Source organism: Ascidia mentula, chromosome 8, assembly GCF_947561715.1.
Source record: "Ascidia mentula chromosome 8, kaAscMent1.1, whole genome shotgun sequence".
NCBI classification, from domain to species: Eukaryota; Metazoa; Chordata; class Ascidiacea; order Phlebobranchia; family Ascidiidae; genus Ascidia; species Ascidia mentula.
Window position 1 is genome coordinate 16939916 of NC_138573.1, and position 16739 is coordinate 16956654.

General features: G+C 35.7%; 2 protein-coding genes, 1 long non-coding RNA gene and 1 pseudogene across 3 annotated transcripts; all 4 read left to right on the forward strand.

Annotated features, from left to right (window-relative positions):
• The first annotated feature begins 1449 nt into the window (after window positions 1-1449).
• LOC145912261 (uncharacterized) lies at window positions 1450-2344 on the forward strand. Its single transcript, XR_014403281.1, has 3 exons — window positions 1450-1782; window positions 1993-2166; window positions 2220-2344. It is a non-coding gene; the product is annotated as an uncharacterized LOC145912261 (long non-coding RNA).
• Window positions 2345-2523: 179 nt separating this feature from the next.
• LOC145912119 (neural cell adhesion molecule 2-like) lies at window positions 2524-6451 on the forward strand. Its single transcript, XM_082999535.1, has 15 exons — window positions 2524-2672; window positions 3014-3192; window positions 3419-3530; window positions 3685-3884; window positions 3938-4049; window positions 4108-4289; window positions 4350-4461; window positions 4542-4732; window positions 4797-4908; window positions 4970-5172; window positions 5242-5341; window positions 5406-5506; window positions 5580-5689; window positions 5806-5893; window positions 6390-6451. The coding sequence occupies exons 1-12, from the start codon at window positions 2524-2526 to the stop codon at window positions 5464-5466; spliced, it is 1713 nt and encodes a 570-aa protein (XP_082855661.1). The 3' UTR covers window positions 5467-5506; window positions 5580-5689; window positions 5806-5893; window positions 6390-6451.
• Window positions 6380-7940, forward strand: LOC145912120 (receptor-type tyrosine-protein phosphatase C-like). Its single transcript, XM_082999536.1, has 7 exons — window positions 6380-6463; window positions 6518-6652; window positions 6708-6854; window positions 6919-7079; window positions 7150-7285; window positions 7352-7455; window positions 7514-7940. Exons 1-7 carry the CDS (start codon window positions 6380-6382, stop codon window positions 7605-7607), a joined length of 861 nt encoding a protein of 286 aa, XP_082855662.1. The 3' UTR covers window positions 7608-7940.
• Window positions 7941-14625: 6685 nt separating this feature from the next.
• LOC145912333 (receptor-type tyrosine-protein phosphatase alpha-like) lies at window positions 14626-15540 on the forward strand (annotated as a pseudogene).
• Window positions 15541-16739: the final 1199 nt, after the last annotated feature.

The window sequence follows — 16739 nt, forward strand, 5'->3', positions numbered from 1 at the left end:
TGACAATCATCCTTTTGCGTTTTGTGTTTCTTCAATGACTTCAATGAGTTTAGCATCTTGGCTGCGTTGCTATACCTGATCAGGATTACATTTCTTGATGTCAAACGAAATTAAAAATATTTATTAGAACTTGTTCTATTACTATGTGAGGTTTAAACAACGATCATACAGACAGCTCGGTTGAGGTCGTTCCCACAACTACGTACAAAGATTGAAATGTAAAACCTATGAAGACCAGTTCTATTATCATTAGATCTGCGTTTTCACATTTTACCCCTTAAAAACGTAACATCCATATGTTGTGCCTCTATACACACCGACTAACAGCTAATGTCACGGTTGATAATAATGGAGAAGTTTAGTAGCTAATCTAGCTTGGGGCCAGTACAGGCGGCCCCTAAAGTCCAAGAAACGGTTTTGGGAGGACGATTTAAGCCTCGGGTCTTTGTGAGATTGTCGCGTTATATTGCATGTGTAGGTTTATTTGCAATGTTGCTTGAGTCGTGTTGTACTATCGCTGAGTCATGTTAATTTACTCTAACAAGGCATAAGAAAGGTAATCGTTCGCATACAATATTTTCAAAGTATTAGTGCATACTGGGACAGCAAGTTGGAAAAATTTCTGACTGCTACGATTCAAAGTTTAAGTACCACTCTCACATTCAACAACTACATCTGTGAATATTGAAACCAAACCAGACATTATTTGGAAACGTTGCCGACATGGTTTTGATGTCGAACAAGTATTAATTTTTCACCTAATGATCAGTCGTATCTCGTTTGTGAGGGCCGCTGTGACCCAAACAAACCACCCACGCAACAATTATTCCCAGGGAAAAAAGCAACCTGAACAATGGCATATTTGCATTGCAAGGTATTTTAAGTCTTGCATTGTGAATATTTTGGAACAATTCATACAGCAGGTAAACTTAAAGTGGCTATGTCGAAATATATCTCTTCATATGCATAAGGAATGGTTCTTATCCCGTTCTTAGAAAATCCGTGTGCAAATACCTTTTTTTAAAGCTATAGCCAGTGATTTTTCAATTACTTTACGCACTCACGTTTATTTGGTATCATTAACTCGGGTAACTTTGATAGTGAGGGATTACTTTCTTTGCATGAAAGTTGTCCTCTTTGAAAACATGTTCCTTTCTTAAATAATGTGTTGACATCTTTTTGTGAGCACCAATGACCAGAGCAGTATTTTGTTAATTTCAGCGGATCTCATCTTTCAAGATAATTTAAACATTAATGTCTTAGAATTTGGCGATGAAGTAAAGATGTCAAGAGCAGTAAACAGTTGTGTGATGATCTGGACATTGGTTATGTTGATATCTCAAGAGTTTGGCTGTAAGTGTTTTATTCAACTAATTTGATTTAAGAAAGGTACAAGTTCATCGTGAGCAAGGCAGTTATCGTTCCATTGTAGGTTCCTCGTCGAAACCATGCACATATCGTTTCTTTTCAATGTCCAATGACAAACGAACTTGGCAGGATGCGAAGGAACGATGTATTGAGCTTGGTGGAAACCTTGCGAGAATTCTTGATGCCGAAACACAAAACAGACTTATTCGTCTTGCAAACAACATGCGTAAAAAACCCATTTGTACTAATTTAAAACTGTTTGGATATTTTTTTCCAATAAACATTATCTCGTCATTCAGAAACAGAAAGCAAACTCTTTTTCTTGTTTTCCAGCTTGTTTTGTAGGTGGTAGACGTTTTGGAGACAAATTTACATGGCCGGACGGAGTTGTTTTTTACCAGAGGAGTACAATAGGTTTTCGTTTTGTAAATCTTCTTTCATGAATTTACGACTAAACGATATCAATTATCATGCTTAAAGTTGGAATTTAAATAAAAAATACAATTCAAAAACTTTATCTCATATTTTCAATTTAAGTGGACAAAGAACGAATAGATAACAATCATAACTATATTAGTCAAAAATATCCTAGGAAAACATGGCGTTTGTTTGTTACGATTCAAGGTTATGGCATGGTGGGTCCGCCAATAATGTCTTGGACCGGTAAAGAATATACAGCCTGGTTTGATAACCAACATCCCGGAACTGGTGAGTGTGTTTTGCTTGAAAAACATTTCAAATGGGGGTGGTATGCTGGTGATTGCAACCTAAAAATCCACTATATTTGTGAATTCAAAGGTGGGTTTAATAATATTGTAATATTTAAACGACTGACATGGTGCTGTTTGCAGATCAACCACGAAAAATCGTATTTTCACAAACAAGATACTTTGCAATTGTCGGTGAAACAATCATTATCAAAGGAAAAATTACCGAACCTTATATAGAAGCTATAACTATCAGAGCAATTTACAACCTAAACAGACGGGTAACTTTAGCAACCAACTACACGGGTGTGGACTTCAGTTATTCCATCCAGGATATTAGTCCATCTCATTTTGGTAACATTGTAATTGAAGCAATTGGAGTCGAATCGAAATGCAAATTTTCCAAGAGCACTTTTTTGAATGAAGGTAACAATAATAAGTTTGGTTAATGAATTCCAGTACTGTAATATTCATTTACATTTACGCAGTAAAAATTCAGATTGACAGAAACAGAATAGTTGCGGAAAACTATGGAAATCATGAATCTGTTAGTTGCTCTTTATCAGAAAACCATTCCACCCCAATAACATGGATGAGGTATAAATTGTTTGTTGATACCTGTGATTATAACTGTGGAAAAATGTTATTTTACCACTCACTGCCAAATAAAACACGTTTTTAGATCTTATTTTCACACTGCAATTAGAAATATTTGCTATTAAATCCGTTGTACATGCAGCCCATTTGTGTAATATTTATCTTGTGGGTTAACCACCCCCTAATCATCTCTACTCACATGTATATAATCCTCAAAATTTGGGGCCCCTGATTTTAGTGAACAAAATATTTGTCCAGAAAAAACTAATACGTTTCAAAAGTAAATGAAAGAAGTCAATTTTAGTGAGGAAATGTGATAACAAGTGACATTTATTCCGCAGAAACGATGCAACGGTTTCCAACAAAAATAGTTCCAACGTTTACCAATCTTTCAGCACCACCCACAGTTCATCCACTCTTCACATAATAGTGAATGATGTGAGTGAATCGGGGAATTACACTTGCATGGGAACAAATATGATTGAATCTAAACTGAAAATGAAGTATTTGCAAGTGTTTGGTAAGTCAACATTTTTTGTTTTTAATTTTTTTTTAAATTTTAACGCAGTAATAACGATTTCGGTCGCATGGAGAGCCATGCATGTGCACACAAAGCACACTAGTGAACAACAAAAACAAAAAAATCAAATAGTTTTAAGGGGGGCGATCTTCCCTTGATGGTTCCGCCCCAGACGTACACAGCAAAATTCATGGATACATTTAAAGTAAAAATCATCTTGTTTTAGTTAAAGTAAACATCACATTATCCCGAAGAAATTTGGACTTGGAACAATGGGAGAATGTAACGGTTGATTGCACATCGTATGGAAATCCCAGGCCTGTGGTTAACTGGTACTGGTAAGTTTTTGCATCATACGCTTGTTAAAAACATTAGTCCCTTTTAACAGAAAATTCGTTGGTAAGATGTAAAACTTTACAGTGGGGTTTCAGCATAATTTTACCCTAAATTATGTGGAGATGAGGTTTTATTTTGATCTTTATTGTTTTTTAGGAAAGAAAATTTGATAAGAAACTTTTCATATTCTGTGTCGGTTTCCCAGCAAAAAATATCACAAGGTCGATACCACGTAATGAAACGCCTTCACTTTATAAAGGTTGGTGCAGCTTATGGCGGAGTTTACGAATGTTGGGCAGAAAACCGCAAGAACACAAAACTGCTGTCTCAAACCAGAAGAGAAGTCACTCTGAAAGGTAGTAGTGACCATAAACTGCTCGAGTTTCAGTTAAAATGTTAGTTGTTTTAGTTCGTCCAAACATAACACTTTCTGCATCAGAAATTATTGCGGAAAAATTTCACCAGCAATATGTTGATTGTGTCTCTTATGGGTTTCCAAGACCTAACGTTACATGGAAAAGGTAAACACATGATTTAGCATCAGTTCAACAAATCCGTAACTTTGGTTTTAAATTTTAGAAATAAATCTGTCATCGGAGCTTCAAATTCTAATATCTACACGAGTATTGTTAATAACACAAATAATTTGCAAACAACTCGATTAAATTTTATCATCGATAATGTTGCGGATTCAGGAACTTACGTTTGTCAGTCAACAAACAATCATATTGACAAGGAGGAAAAGGCGTTTATAATTAGAGGTATCCTACTGCTATGATTTGATTTTTTTGTCATTTGTCAGTTAACCAATGCATCTACAGTACCAGCAAATATATCGGTTACTCAAACCAGCAAAGTTGTTAGTATTCCAGAAACGTTTACGATTGGTTGTGAATCATATGGTTTTCCATTGCCGACAACATATTGGATTCGGTAAAGCGATTGGCAAAATCAAAAATTTGTTTTGTTCTACTCCGTATATTCATGAAATCAACAATACGCTGTGTTCATAGAAATGATCATGTAGCAAACTGCACTACTAACACCTCCTCGGTTTGCCAAAAACGTACAACCGTCGGCGAATTCAAATCCATATCTTGGTTGAACACAAATATAAACTGCATAGAAGATGCTGGAAGTTATCACTGCAAAGCCTTCAATAAATTTGGTTTAAAAATGGTCTCAGAAACCTTTACTCTTCTTGGTGAAACTGTGATGTTTTTCGTCCTAAGAATCTTAGCGATATTTAGTTATTTTAACATTTTTAGTTGAGACAAACATTTCTCTCACTACAAATTACGCCAGATTGCTGGTGGGTGAATCCACAAACGTGACTTGTACTTCTTTCGGATATTACACTCCTACTGTTTATTGGACCAGGTAAAAAATAACTATCGAAAAAAGCTAAGATTTAATCTTTTCTTTGACACTTTATTTTTAGATCTTTGGAAAACATATCGAATAAATCGTCAACACGAATATATTATGAAACATTCAACGTGGACAAATTCCAAACGATAAGTGTACTGAATATAAATGTTGCCAATGTTAATGATTCTGGTATTTTTTTCTGCCGAACTACATCAAATACCAAGAGTTTACGTATTGTCGTTACAACCCCACAGCAGGTTGCGTTTGCAGCTGGTATGTATGCTTGTCTTGTGAGCAATGTTACTTACACTTGCAAATATTAATTCCTATTTATTGGGTTAGGTGTCAACGTATTTGTGTCAAAATGGTTTATTCCCACAGTTATTGGATTTTCTGTTTTGATTATTTTGTTCATATCTGTAGGTGTGGTAATCAAGTGGAGGTAAACACTTCCGACCATATTAAATCAAAAAAATGTTGTCCTATTTTAATTATTTAATGTTTAGGGAAAAAATATGTGCAACTATTTACAAACGGAAAAGAAACGCAGCAGAAACCTCGTTATAATTGGAATTGAATAAAAGAGTGAGTTGGAAGTACTCCCCAGGTAATCGGAAGATAAAACTTTTTAGGAATCAATCCGTTTCAAAAAAAGTTTGCTTTGTAATTATAACCTTTAGAGGATGGGCCTGATGACATTTATAACACACGGATACGTAAGTTTTACTTGAGTGAATTTTACACGAAGAGCGCAGATAATTCACACAAAGCAATCAAATCACAATATCAGGTACGTGTATAACTTCTGCCATTTATGTTGCCAAAATATCCATTTAGTATTTTTTGCTTTGTGCACATAGAGTCATAGATTGTTGATACACAAATTATGTGGTATTTGCCTTGCAGAAAATAAGAAGACAATCAAGAAATGCTTTCAGCATTGAAACAGCAAAAAACAACCCATGTCGAAATCGTTACAAGAATATTTTACCATGTAAGTTGTTGTTCATTGCACAGCGCAAGGTTAGTTGACAGATTCACAAACAATTTCTTGTCATAGGAACACTAACAACGGATTTACTCATGTTTTAGACAATGGTATGTTTTATTTATTCAAGGCGTATCTGCAAAAACTTATGCCATCATCAGTTGAAAGGGGAGTGGTTAGTCTTTCTCCATAGTGATATAAAGGTGACCTGACTGATGCCAGACTGATGATGATGGCATAAGTTTTAGCATCAATTTCTTGAATAAATAAAACATGTGAATGCTTATAGCACTATGGGGAACTCTGTTTGTTCTCAGAGTTACTTGTCAGAAAAACAAATGGTTTTCTTCCTCACATTCAATACTTCATTTTTAATACTTTGTTGAATAAATTAACTTATATGCAAACAGTACGAGATAAATTGCCCCGGAAGGTATTAAAAAATTTTCTGCATAATAATTTTGTCAAAAATACATCACATTTACACCAATAATGTCCGTAGACGATTATAACAGAGTGCTCCTTCGTGGACTTGAGGGCGATGAAAACGACTACATTAACGCATCATATGTAGAGGTTCGTCACCGTGCTGAATGCAGTGGAAAATAAACTGTTAACGATTCTAATTAGGGTTTTAAACAACCAAACAAGTGGATTGCAACCCAAGGCCCCATCGATACAACTGTAAATGATTTCTGGACGATGGTTTGGCTACAAAAAGTCAGAGTAATTGTAATGCTCACAAATCCAGACCAAAACAAAAAAGTAAGTGTTTAAATGAATTTTGATATGATATTTTTAAACGCTTTTCGCTGTTTAGTCAAGGTGTGCTCTTTACTGGCCCCAGAGCTTCGCCCCCTTTAAACTGTACGGCCGTGTTAACGTGAAACTGCTTAAAGTCCTGAACAAACATGGTTTCATTGTCAGGAAAATGGCAATCGAAGAAGCGAACACCTTATATGTTTCGGTATACTAGGTTTAAATAGAAGCTCTTCGTTGCTGTTATTGTTCTTATATCGCTTTAAATCCAGGAACAACGAGTTGTGACTCACTACCAATTACTTGCTTGGCCCGGTTGTGGAGTTCCACAAACAACAACTGACTTTCTCACATTCACAAACCAAGTTCAGAAGGAAATGGATCGCGTAAATCGAACTTTGCGAACTCAGGTTCCCACTGTGGTCCATTGTAGGTAAAAATAGTGATTATATACCTTTGTAAGCTCAGTGACTGCGAAATAAACTTCAAGTATGTTTATCAAGCGGAGGTGCCGGCAGAACGGGGACTTTCATTGGTTTTGTTTATTTGTTGGAGGAATTAAGTCAAACTGGCTCAGTTGATGCTTTCAAGGCCGTTTGCCACCTGAGAGAGCAAAGAATGGAAATGGTGCAAAATGCGGTAAATGTGTTTCTTTTCCCCGAGTTATTTTAACTTGTGTTAACTTCATTTGTTACATTTATCTAGGAGCAATACATATTCTTGCACCACTTGATTGCACAAAGTGTTGAATGTTGCGAAACCCGAACAAATGTTTCTGGACTGAACGAAAACGTTGAGCAACTTGAATGGTTTGTGACCTGCATACAAAAAACTGTTTAGCATAAAATGTAAATCATGCCCTCACAGTTCACCTTCTTCAAGTGACGTCATCAACGAGATATACAGCTGGGTTAAGTTGTCTGATGACGTCATAGCTTCAGCAAAGCCGACAAAGGATTAAATTCCTAAATATTCGGATTGCTTTTTTACGTTGGGATTTTCGGTGTTCAAATCCGCGGTCGGGACAATTGCCCAAATGTCACAATATCTGAAGAATCAGCTTAAAATTAACAATTCGTAATTGTGACACATGCGACTCGACGAGACGCCGTTAGATATGTTTTAAAATTTGTGTCTCAAAATTGTAAAGGGTGTTGACGTAAATCTGCCTTGGATTGTATTTTTGAAAAATGTTATAAGTTAATGACGTGAACTATACTTATTTCATATCATATCAATCATCCTTTTATGTTTCTTCCATGACTTCAATGAGTTTAGCATCTTGGCTGCGTTTCTATACCTGTACTCTTATATTCAATATACACACCGACTAACAGCTAATGTCACGGTTGATAATAATGGAAAAGTTTAGTAGCTGATCTAGCTTAGGGCCAGTATACCCGGCCCCTAAAGACCACGAAGTGGTTTTGGGAGGACGCTTTAAGCATCAGGTCTTTGTGAGATTTTCACGTGATATTGCATATGTAGGTTTATGTGCAATGCTACTTGAGTCGTGTTGCACCATCACTAAGTCATGTTAATTTATTCCAACAAAGCACTAGGAAGGTAATCTTTCGCATACAATATTTTAAGAGCATTAGTCCTAACTGGGACAGCAAGTGGAAAAAATTTCTGACTACTACGATTCAAAGTTTAAGTACCACTCTCACATTCAACAACTTTATCTGTGAATATTGAAACCTAACCAGACATGATTTGGAAACGTTGCTGACATAGTTATGATGTCGAACAAGTATTAATTTTTACGCCTAATGATCAGTCGTATCTCGTTTGTGAGGGCCGCTGTGACCCAAACAAACCACCCACGCAACAACAATTCCCACGGCAAAAGGCCACCTGAACAATGGCATATTTGCATTGCAAGGTGTTTTAAGCCTTGCATTGTGAATATTTTGGAACAATCCATACAGCAGGTCAACTTAAAATTGCTATGTAGATATATATCTCTTCATATGCATAAGGAATGGTGTTATCCCTTTTTTAGAAAATCCGTGTGCAAATACCTTTTTTTTGAAGCTGTAGCCAGTGATTTTTCTGTTACTTTACGCACTCACGTTTATTTGGTATCATTAACTCGGGTAACTTTGACAGTGAAGGATTACTTTCTTTGCATTCGCATGAAAGTTGTCCTCTTTGAAAACATTTTCCTTTCTTGAATAATGTGTTGACATCTTTTTGTGAGCACCAACGGCAGGAGCATTATTTTTTTAATTTCAGCAGATCTCACCTTTCAAGATAATTTAAACATTAATGTCTTAGTATTTAGCATTCAAGTAAAGATGTCAGAAGCAGTAAACAGTTGTGTGATGATCTGGACATTGGTTTTGTTGATTTCTCAAGAGTTTGGCTGTAAGTGTTTTATTCAACTATTTTGATTCAAGAAATGTGCAAGTTCATTGTAAGCAAGGTAGTTATCGTTCCATTGTAGGTTCCTCATCGAAACCATGCACATATCGTTTCTTTTCAATGTCCAATGACAAACGAACTTGGCAGGATGCGAAGGAACGATGTATTGAGCTTGGTGGAAACCTTGCGAGAATTTCTGATGCCGAAACACAAAACAGACTTATTCGTCTTGCAAACAACAAAAATACAATGCGTAAAAAATACATTTGTACTAATTTAAATCTGTTTGGATATTTTTTTTCCAATAAAATTTATCACGTCATTCAGAAACAGAAAGCAACTAATTTTTTCTTGTTTTCTAGCTTGGTATTTAGGTGGTAGACGTCTTGGAAACAAATTTACGTGGCCAGACGGAGTTGTTTTTTACCAACGGAAAATAGGTTTTCGTTTCGTAAATGTTTTTTCATGAAATATTGGCTAACCCATATTAATTACCATGATTAAAGTTAAAATTAAAATGCAAAATTAAATCAAAATCTTTATCTTATGTTTTCAATTCAAGTGAGCAAAGAATGGATAGATAACAATCATAACTATATCAGTCAAAACTATCCTAAGTATCCTAAGTCGTTCGTTTCTTATGGTTTAAGGTTATGGTTTCAATGGTTCGTCAATGTCATGGACCGGTAAAGTATATACAGCCTGGTTACTTAACTCACAGCACGGAACTGGTAAATGTGTTCTGCTTGTAAATTCTTTTAATTGGGGGTGGCATGCTGGTGATTGCAACAAAAAATTCAACTATATTTGTGAATTCAAAGGTGGGTTTAATAATATTGTAATATTTAAACGACTGACATGGTGCTGTTTGCAGATCAACCACGAAAAATCGTATTTTCACAAACAAATTACTCTGCAATTGTCGGTGAAACAATCATTATCAAAGGAAAAATTACCGAACCTTATATAGAAGCGCTAAGTATCAGAGTAATTTACAACCTAAACCAACGGGTAACTCTAGTAACCAACTACACGGGTGTGGACTTCAGTTATTATATCCAGGATGTTAGTCCTTCTCATTTTGGTAAAGTTACAATTGAAGCCATTGGAGTCGAATCGATGTGCAAATTTTCCAAGAGCACTTTTTTGAATGAAGGTAACAATAACAAGATTGAGTAATGAAGGTGGGTTCCAGTACTGTAACATTTTTTCACATGTACGCAGTAAAGATTGAGATTGACAGAAACAAAATAGTTGCAAAAAAACATGGAAATTATGAATCTATTAGTTGCTCTTTGTCAGAAAACCATCCCACACCAATAACATGGATGAGGTATAAAATGTTTATTGATATCTGTGATTACAACTGTGGAAGCATGTTTTGTACACCGCCATATAATTCATGTTTTCTTCTGCACTCCACTACATTTTATTTACGTTTGTCATTGCTGGGTTTAGATCCTTTTTTCACACTGCAACTAGAGATATTTGCTATTAAATCCGATGTAAGTGCAGCCCATTTGTGTAATATTAATCTTGTGGGTTAACCACACCCTAATCGTCTCTACTCACCTGTATATATCCCCAAAAAGTTCAAGGTCCCTAATCTTAGTGATCAGAATGTTTGTCCAGAAAAACTAACACGTTTCAAAAGTAAATGCAGGAAGTCATATTTTAGCAAGGAAATGTGATAACAAGTCACGTTTATCGCGCAGAAATGACGCAATCGTTTCCAAAAAAAGTAGTTCCAACGTTTATCAATCTGTCAGCTCCTCCCGCAGTGCATCCACTCTTCACATAACTGTGACCGATGTGAGTGAATCAGGGAATTATACTTGCATGGGAACAAATAGGATTGGATCCAAACTGATAATGAAGTATTTGCAAGTGTTTGGTAAGTCAACATTTTTGAATGTTAACGCAATAATGACGATTTCGGTCGCATACAGACGTATAGATAGCCATGCATACTGGCACAGTAGTGAACAACAAAAATCAATATTAAAACAGCCCTTTTGTCTGCCACTGCAGTGATTTTGCCAGTGTTATGGCATTTGTTAAATGGGACCATCGTCTCTTTTTGATTCCGTCCCTGCCTTACACAGCAAAATTTCTCGTTTTTTGCAGTTGCTCCAAATATATCTTTGAGCAACACAACAATTGTTGCTGAATACGGTCAACAAATCCACGTTGATTGTATTTCGTTTGGATTTCCCAAACCAACTGTATCGTGGACGAGGTTTGTTCTCCGTTTTAATCACTCTGTATAACGTTACGCATAGACAATTAAATCAATTGATGCCAATTGAAGCTTTAAAATGAATTTTTTTCAGTTTCTACTAACATTTTGGTAAACTTATGAAATTGTGAAACTTATGCAGAAACCGAAAAATTATAAGAGCATCATCGATTTTCCAAACTACAGAAAACAATGGCGTCATTGCAATCTGGAAATTATGAATGTGTTGCAAAAAATATGTATGGAAAAGTCAAAGGAAAGTTAACTATATATGGTAAGAATAACATAAAATACATTCTTTAAATTATACTAAAAATCACCTTGTTAATATATATGTATTTAACATATACAGTCCCGGAAATAGCCACAACAATAAAATACATTTTTAGTAAAAATCACCTTGTTTTAGTTAAAGTAAACATCACATTATCGCGAAGAAATTTAGACTTGAAACAATGGGAGAATGTTACGGTTGATTGCACTTCGTATGGAAATCCCAGGCCTGTGGTTAACTGGTACAGGTAAGGTTTTGTAACTTTTGAAAAGGAAATGCTTATAGGTAAGATGTAAAACGTGACGGAAGGGTTTCTGCATTACATCCTAATATTTGTATAGCTAATATCTTGCTCTTTATTGTTTTTAGGCGTGGAAATTTGATAACAAACTTTTCATATTCGGTGTCGGTTTCCCAGCAAATATTATCGCAAGGTCGATACCACGTAACGAAACGCCTTCACTTAACAAAAGTTTTTGCAGCTTATGGCGGAGTTTACCAATGTTGGGCACAAAACCGAAAGAACACAAAACTGCTGTCTCTAACCAGAAAAGAAGTCACTCTGAAAGGTATAGTAGTGACCATAAACTGTTTAAGTCCCAGCTAAACTGTTAGATGTATTTAGTTCGTCCAAACATAACACTTTCTGATTCAGAAACTATTGCTAAAAAGTTTTATCGGCAATACGTTAATTGTGTCTCCTATGGGTTTCCAAGACCTAACGTTACATGGAAAAGGTAAACACATGATTTAGCATCAGTTCAACAAATCCGTAACTTTGGTTTTAAATTTTAGAAATAAATCTGTCATCGGAGCTTCAAATTCTAATATCTACACGAGTATTGTTAACAACACGAAGTATTTGCAAACAGCTCGATTAAATTTTATGGGTAATGATGTTGCGGATTCAGGAACTTACCTTTGTCAGTCAACAAACAATCATATTGATAAGGAGGAAAAGGCGTTTGTAATTAGAGGTATCCAATCGTAATGATTTGCTTTTATTGCTCTCATTTAACCAATGCATCCACAGTACCAGCAAATATATCGGTTACTCAAACCAGCAAAGTTGTTAGTATTCCAGAAACGTTTAAAATTGGTTGTGAATCCTATGGTTTTCCATTGCCGACAACATATTGGATACGGTAAAGCGATTGGCAAAATGAAAACTTTGTTTTGTTCTACTCCGTATATTCATGAAATCAACATTACGTTGTGTCATGTAGCAAACTGCACAACTAACACCACCTCGGTTTGCCAAAATCGTACAACCGTCGGCGAATTCAAATCCATATCCTGGGTAAACTTCAATATTACCAATATAGAAGATGCTGGAGGTTATCACTGCAAAGCCTCTAATATTCCTGGTTTGAAAATGACCTCAGAAACCTTTACTCTTTTTGGTGAGTTTTTGAGTTCTTCTGTTATTTGTTTTTGGGGAAAATGAAAACTTGTACTTTTAGTCACACCCAACGTTTCCTTGTCATCAAGTCACGTTACAATAGCAGAGGGAGAATCTGCAAACGTTACTTGTACTTCATTCGGATATTACAACCCAATAGTGTATTGGACACGGTGAGTGATTCGTGTTATACGGTTTCTCATTTTCGCAGAAAGCATGTTATGGAAAATTTTTCGTTTTCAGTATCTTCAAAAACTTATCGACTAACTCGTTGAATCGAATAAATTTTAAAACTACAAGTGTCGGTGAATTTAAGACGGAAAGTACACTTAATATTCAAACTTCTGATGTCAGTGATTCTGGTACTTTTGTTTGCCACGCTGGATCTAGTTACGAAAGTTTCAACTTTTCCGTTTTGTCCCCACAACAGACACAAGGTATGACGGAAATATTTTGCTGTTTGGCAAATGATTTTCTACGCTTTACTTTTTATTATCATTCCAGTTTCTTTGTACAATGACACCGTATGTTCAATGTTAATTAGTAAAAACAAAAGCAACATTTGATCCACAAAGCGATGCTATTCGGCCCCTTGTTCAATAATTTCGTGATATTTATACGTTTGCTCGTTTGTGGTGATGCTAATTGTATTTGACATACTATTTCACTCCATTTTGCCTGTATATATTAATTATTTTTATAGGTTTATCTACACCACAATGGTTGCTACCAGCTCTTATCGGATTGTCATTTTTATTCATATCGGTCATAATTGCTGTGCTAGTGTTGGTGAAGTTTAGGTAAACGACCTTAAATTATAACACGTAAACCGCAAGCAAAGCAATTACTAAGTTAAATCGTATTTAAATATTTTAGAGTTCGTGCACATAACAGAAAGAAACCCGAAATAAACCTTGAAACTGTCAACCCAGGTAAATAGCTGGTATTTAAAAAATATACATCCTATTATTGCGTTTTGTCGAATTGTCAAGTAGGACTGTTGACAATAATGTTTGTAAAAATTCGACCACTGGTATTTCAGATTCCTCAGATTCTCCAGTCGAAACCAAACCTCGTCCAGACTCGACTGAGACGAGAATTTTTATGTTTTATTTATGTGATCTTTATGAGGAGAGCGCCAAGCACGGACATCAAGCATTGAAAGCTCAACGTGAGGTGCGTTGTAAAGTTAACGTTTAGTCAACCTAAGTTTTTCTGCATAATATATTCAGGACCGGGTGATATGCAAATACACGGTATACGTAGTGGGCGCAATATTCATACTTTTAAATACAGATTTACAATCTGCTCCTGTGAAACATTTATATTTCGTGTGGTTTGTTTTGACAGAAAATAAGAATACAATCAAGACGTCTTCTCAGTGTTGAAACTGCTGAAAAAAACCCAAGTCGAAATCGTTACAAGAATATTTTACCATGTATGACAGTTTTTTCATTCATGAACGTATATTTTTAAATATCGTGTACATATAGATGAACACAACAGAGTGATTCTTCGCGGATTAAAAAGCGACGAAAATGATTACATTAACGCATCATATGTTGAGGTTTGTCACTGCAGCAATGATTTCCTGGAAATTTTACATTGTTGCTAATATTTCTCAGGGTTTTAAACAACCGAACAAGTGGATTGCAACCCAAGGCCCCATCGATACAACTGTGAATGATTTCTGGGCGATGGTTTGGGAACAAAATGTCAGAGTAATTGTAATGCTTGCCAATATATGTGAGAAGGGCAAGGTATTGTAATTAAACACTTTATGATTATTTTGCGAACCGATATCATGTCAAAAGAAATTTTAAAGTCAAAGTGCGCCGTCTACTGGCCTGAACACATCGGTCACTCCCAAACCACAAACAAGTGCAAGTTCACTTAACTGACGTCATCGTTAAAGGGAGTTACGTCATCAGAAAGATAAATATCGAAGAAGGCAAGACCGCAAATGTATCGGTATTTCATACATTGGGTTTACACCAAATTCATATAACACCTGTTTCTTCAGTTGCAGGAACAACGCACTGTGACGCAATATCACTTCACTGCTTGGCCCGACCACGGAGTTCCACAAACTACCACTGGTTTGCTCAGATTTGTGGAAGAAGTTTTTTACAATATGGAGCAGTGGAAGACATCTTTAAATATAGACATTCCCACTATTGTTCACTGCAGGTTCGATTAATGTTGTACCGCGATATCCAATTCACTGGTGTATTTTCCACGTAGACTATGATGTTCATATATTGACTTAAATGTTGATGTTTTAGTGCCGGCATTGGACGAACTGGAACTTTCATTGCTTTTGATTATTTAATGAAGGAGTTAAACCAAAATGGTTCAGTTGATATTTTCAAGGCAGTTTGTCGTTTAAGAGAGCAAAGAATGGAAATGGTGCAAACTTCCGTGAGTTAACAGAGAGTACGTTTGAAACTATTTATTAAAATCCGTCTTTTGTGCTGCAGGAACAATATGTTTTGCTTCACAGACTTCTTTACGAGTCTTTAAACTTGATGGAAACGAATTTGGATGTCAAACAGTTTAACCAAAGATTAGAACAACAAAAAAGGCAAGAAAACGTGCATTTTTGATGTGTGTAGATTTTACAAACGTTTGTTTGTGATTTAGGCTGCCGTATTCTAACAGCATAAAAAAGGAATTTGAGGATTTAACTAAGATCGTTAATGTCCTACAAATAAACTGCATAGAGGGGACAGGCGGTAAACTTAATAATGACACATAATAGTTTAAGCACTATTTAACCTTATTTTGTTATGATTAGATCATTCAGCCGAACAAAAAACGAAGCAAACTGAATACTACGAATTGGAGGTGAAGTTTTCTTTGAAAAACAATAATGTTATAATAGTTTATACATATCTGCTGATCCTGTAATTTTTCAGTCGTATTATGGCACGAATCGCCTGACAATTGGGAAAGAACCTAAAGCTGATCAAGTGGAACAATTTTTCAGAGTTTTGTTTCTGAAGAGCTACGGAATCGTTTTGTTTCTTGGGAAGTCGGAAGTTTTCGTAAGAAGCAACTTTTCTTTGCTTAAACTAGTTTCTCAACTCATGTGCTTAGGAGAATATTTTCTCGCAATTGAACACAAATTTGATTTTGGGTGATCTTTGTGTGGAATGTGTTGAACAAACCAATCGTGGAAGTGCAAAAGTAACGGATCTTCTGATTAAGGATCGAAACGCACAAGTAAGGGTTTCAACTATTCTGCGATCTACTTTTCCATGAAAAACGGCTATTTTTAGAAAAAAAAACATGGGTTGAATTCGACTTTTTTCCTGAGAAGGAGAGACCAGAACACGGCATAGACTTCATAAGTTTTATTTCGTTTCCCAAGACTGATATTGGTGGGGCAGATAAAAATGGCATGTTATTGATATCCAGGTAAGAATGTTAATGTTTAGTAGGCCAGGAGATAATGCTTTTGGGAAGTATTTTAATTTGTATTTAATTGTTTTCCTGTAGGGGATTTTCAAAGTCCGTAGTGTTCTGTGTTGTCTGGAATCTCATCTCTCGTTTCGATGTCGAGAAATTAGTGGATGTGTTCAAAACGGTCAGAGATATCTGTGAGTCTATGCGTGATCTGCATCTCTCATTGGTAGGAATTAAAACAATATTTTCCTTGTAATCCTGCAGTAAATTTGTTGCTACTTTTAAAGGAAGAATACAAGGCTTGTTATTCTCTGATCAAGTTGTACATTGACCATGAGAGAAATTGACTGGAACTTTATGACGTCATCGTTCGGTGGAAAACATGTTTTGTACATTTATTTTA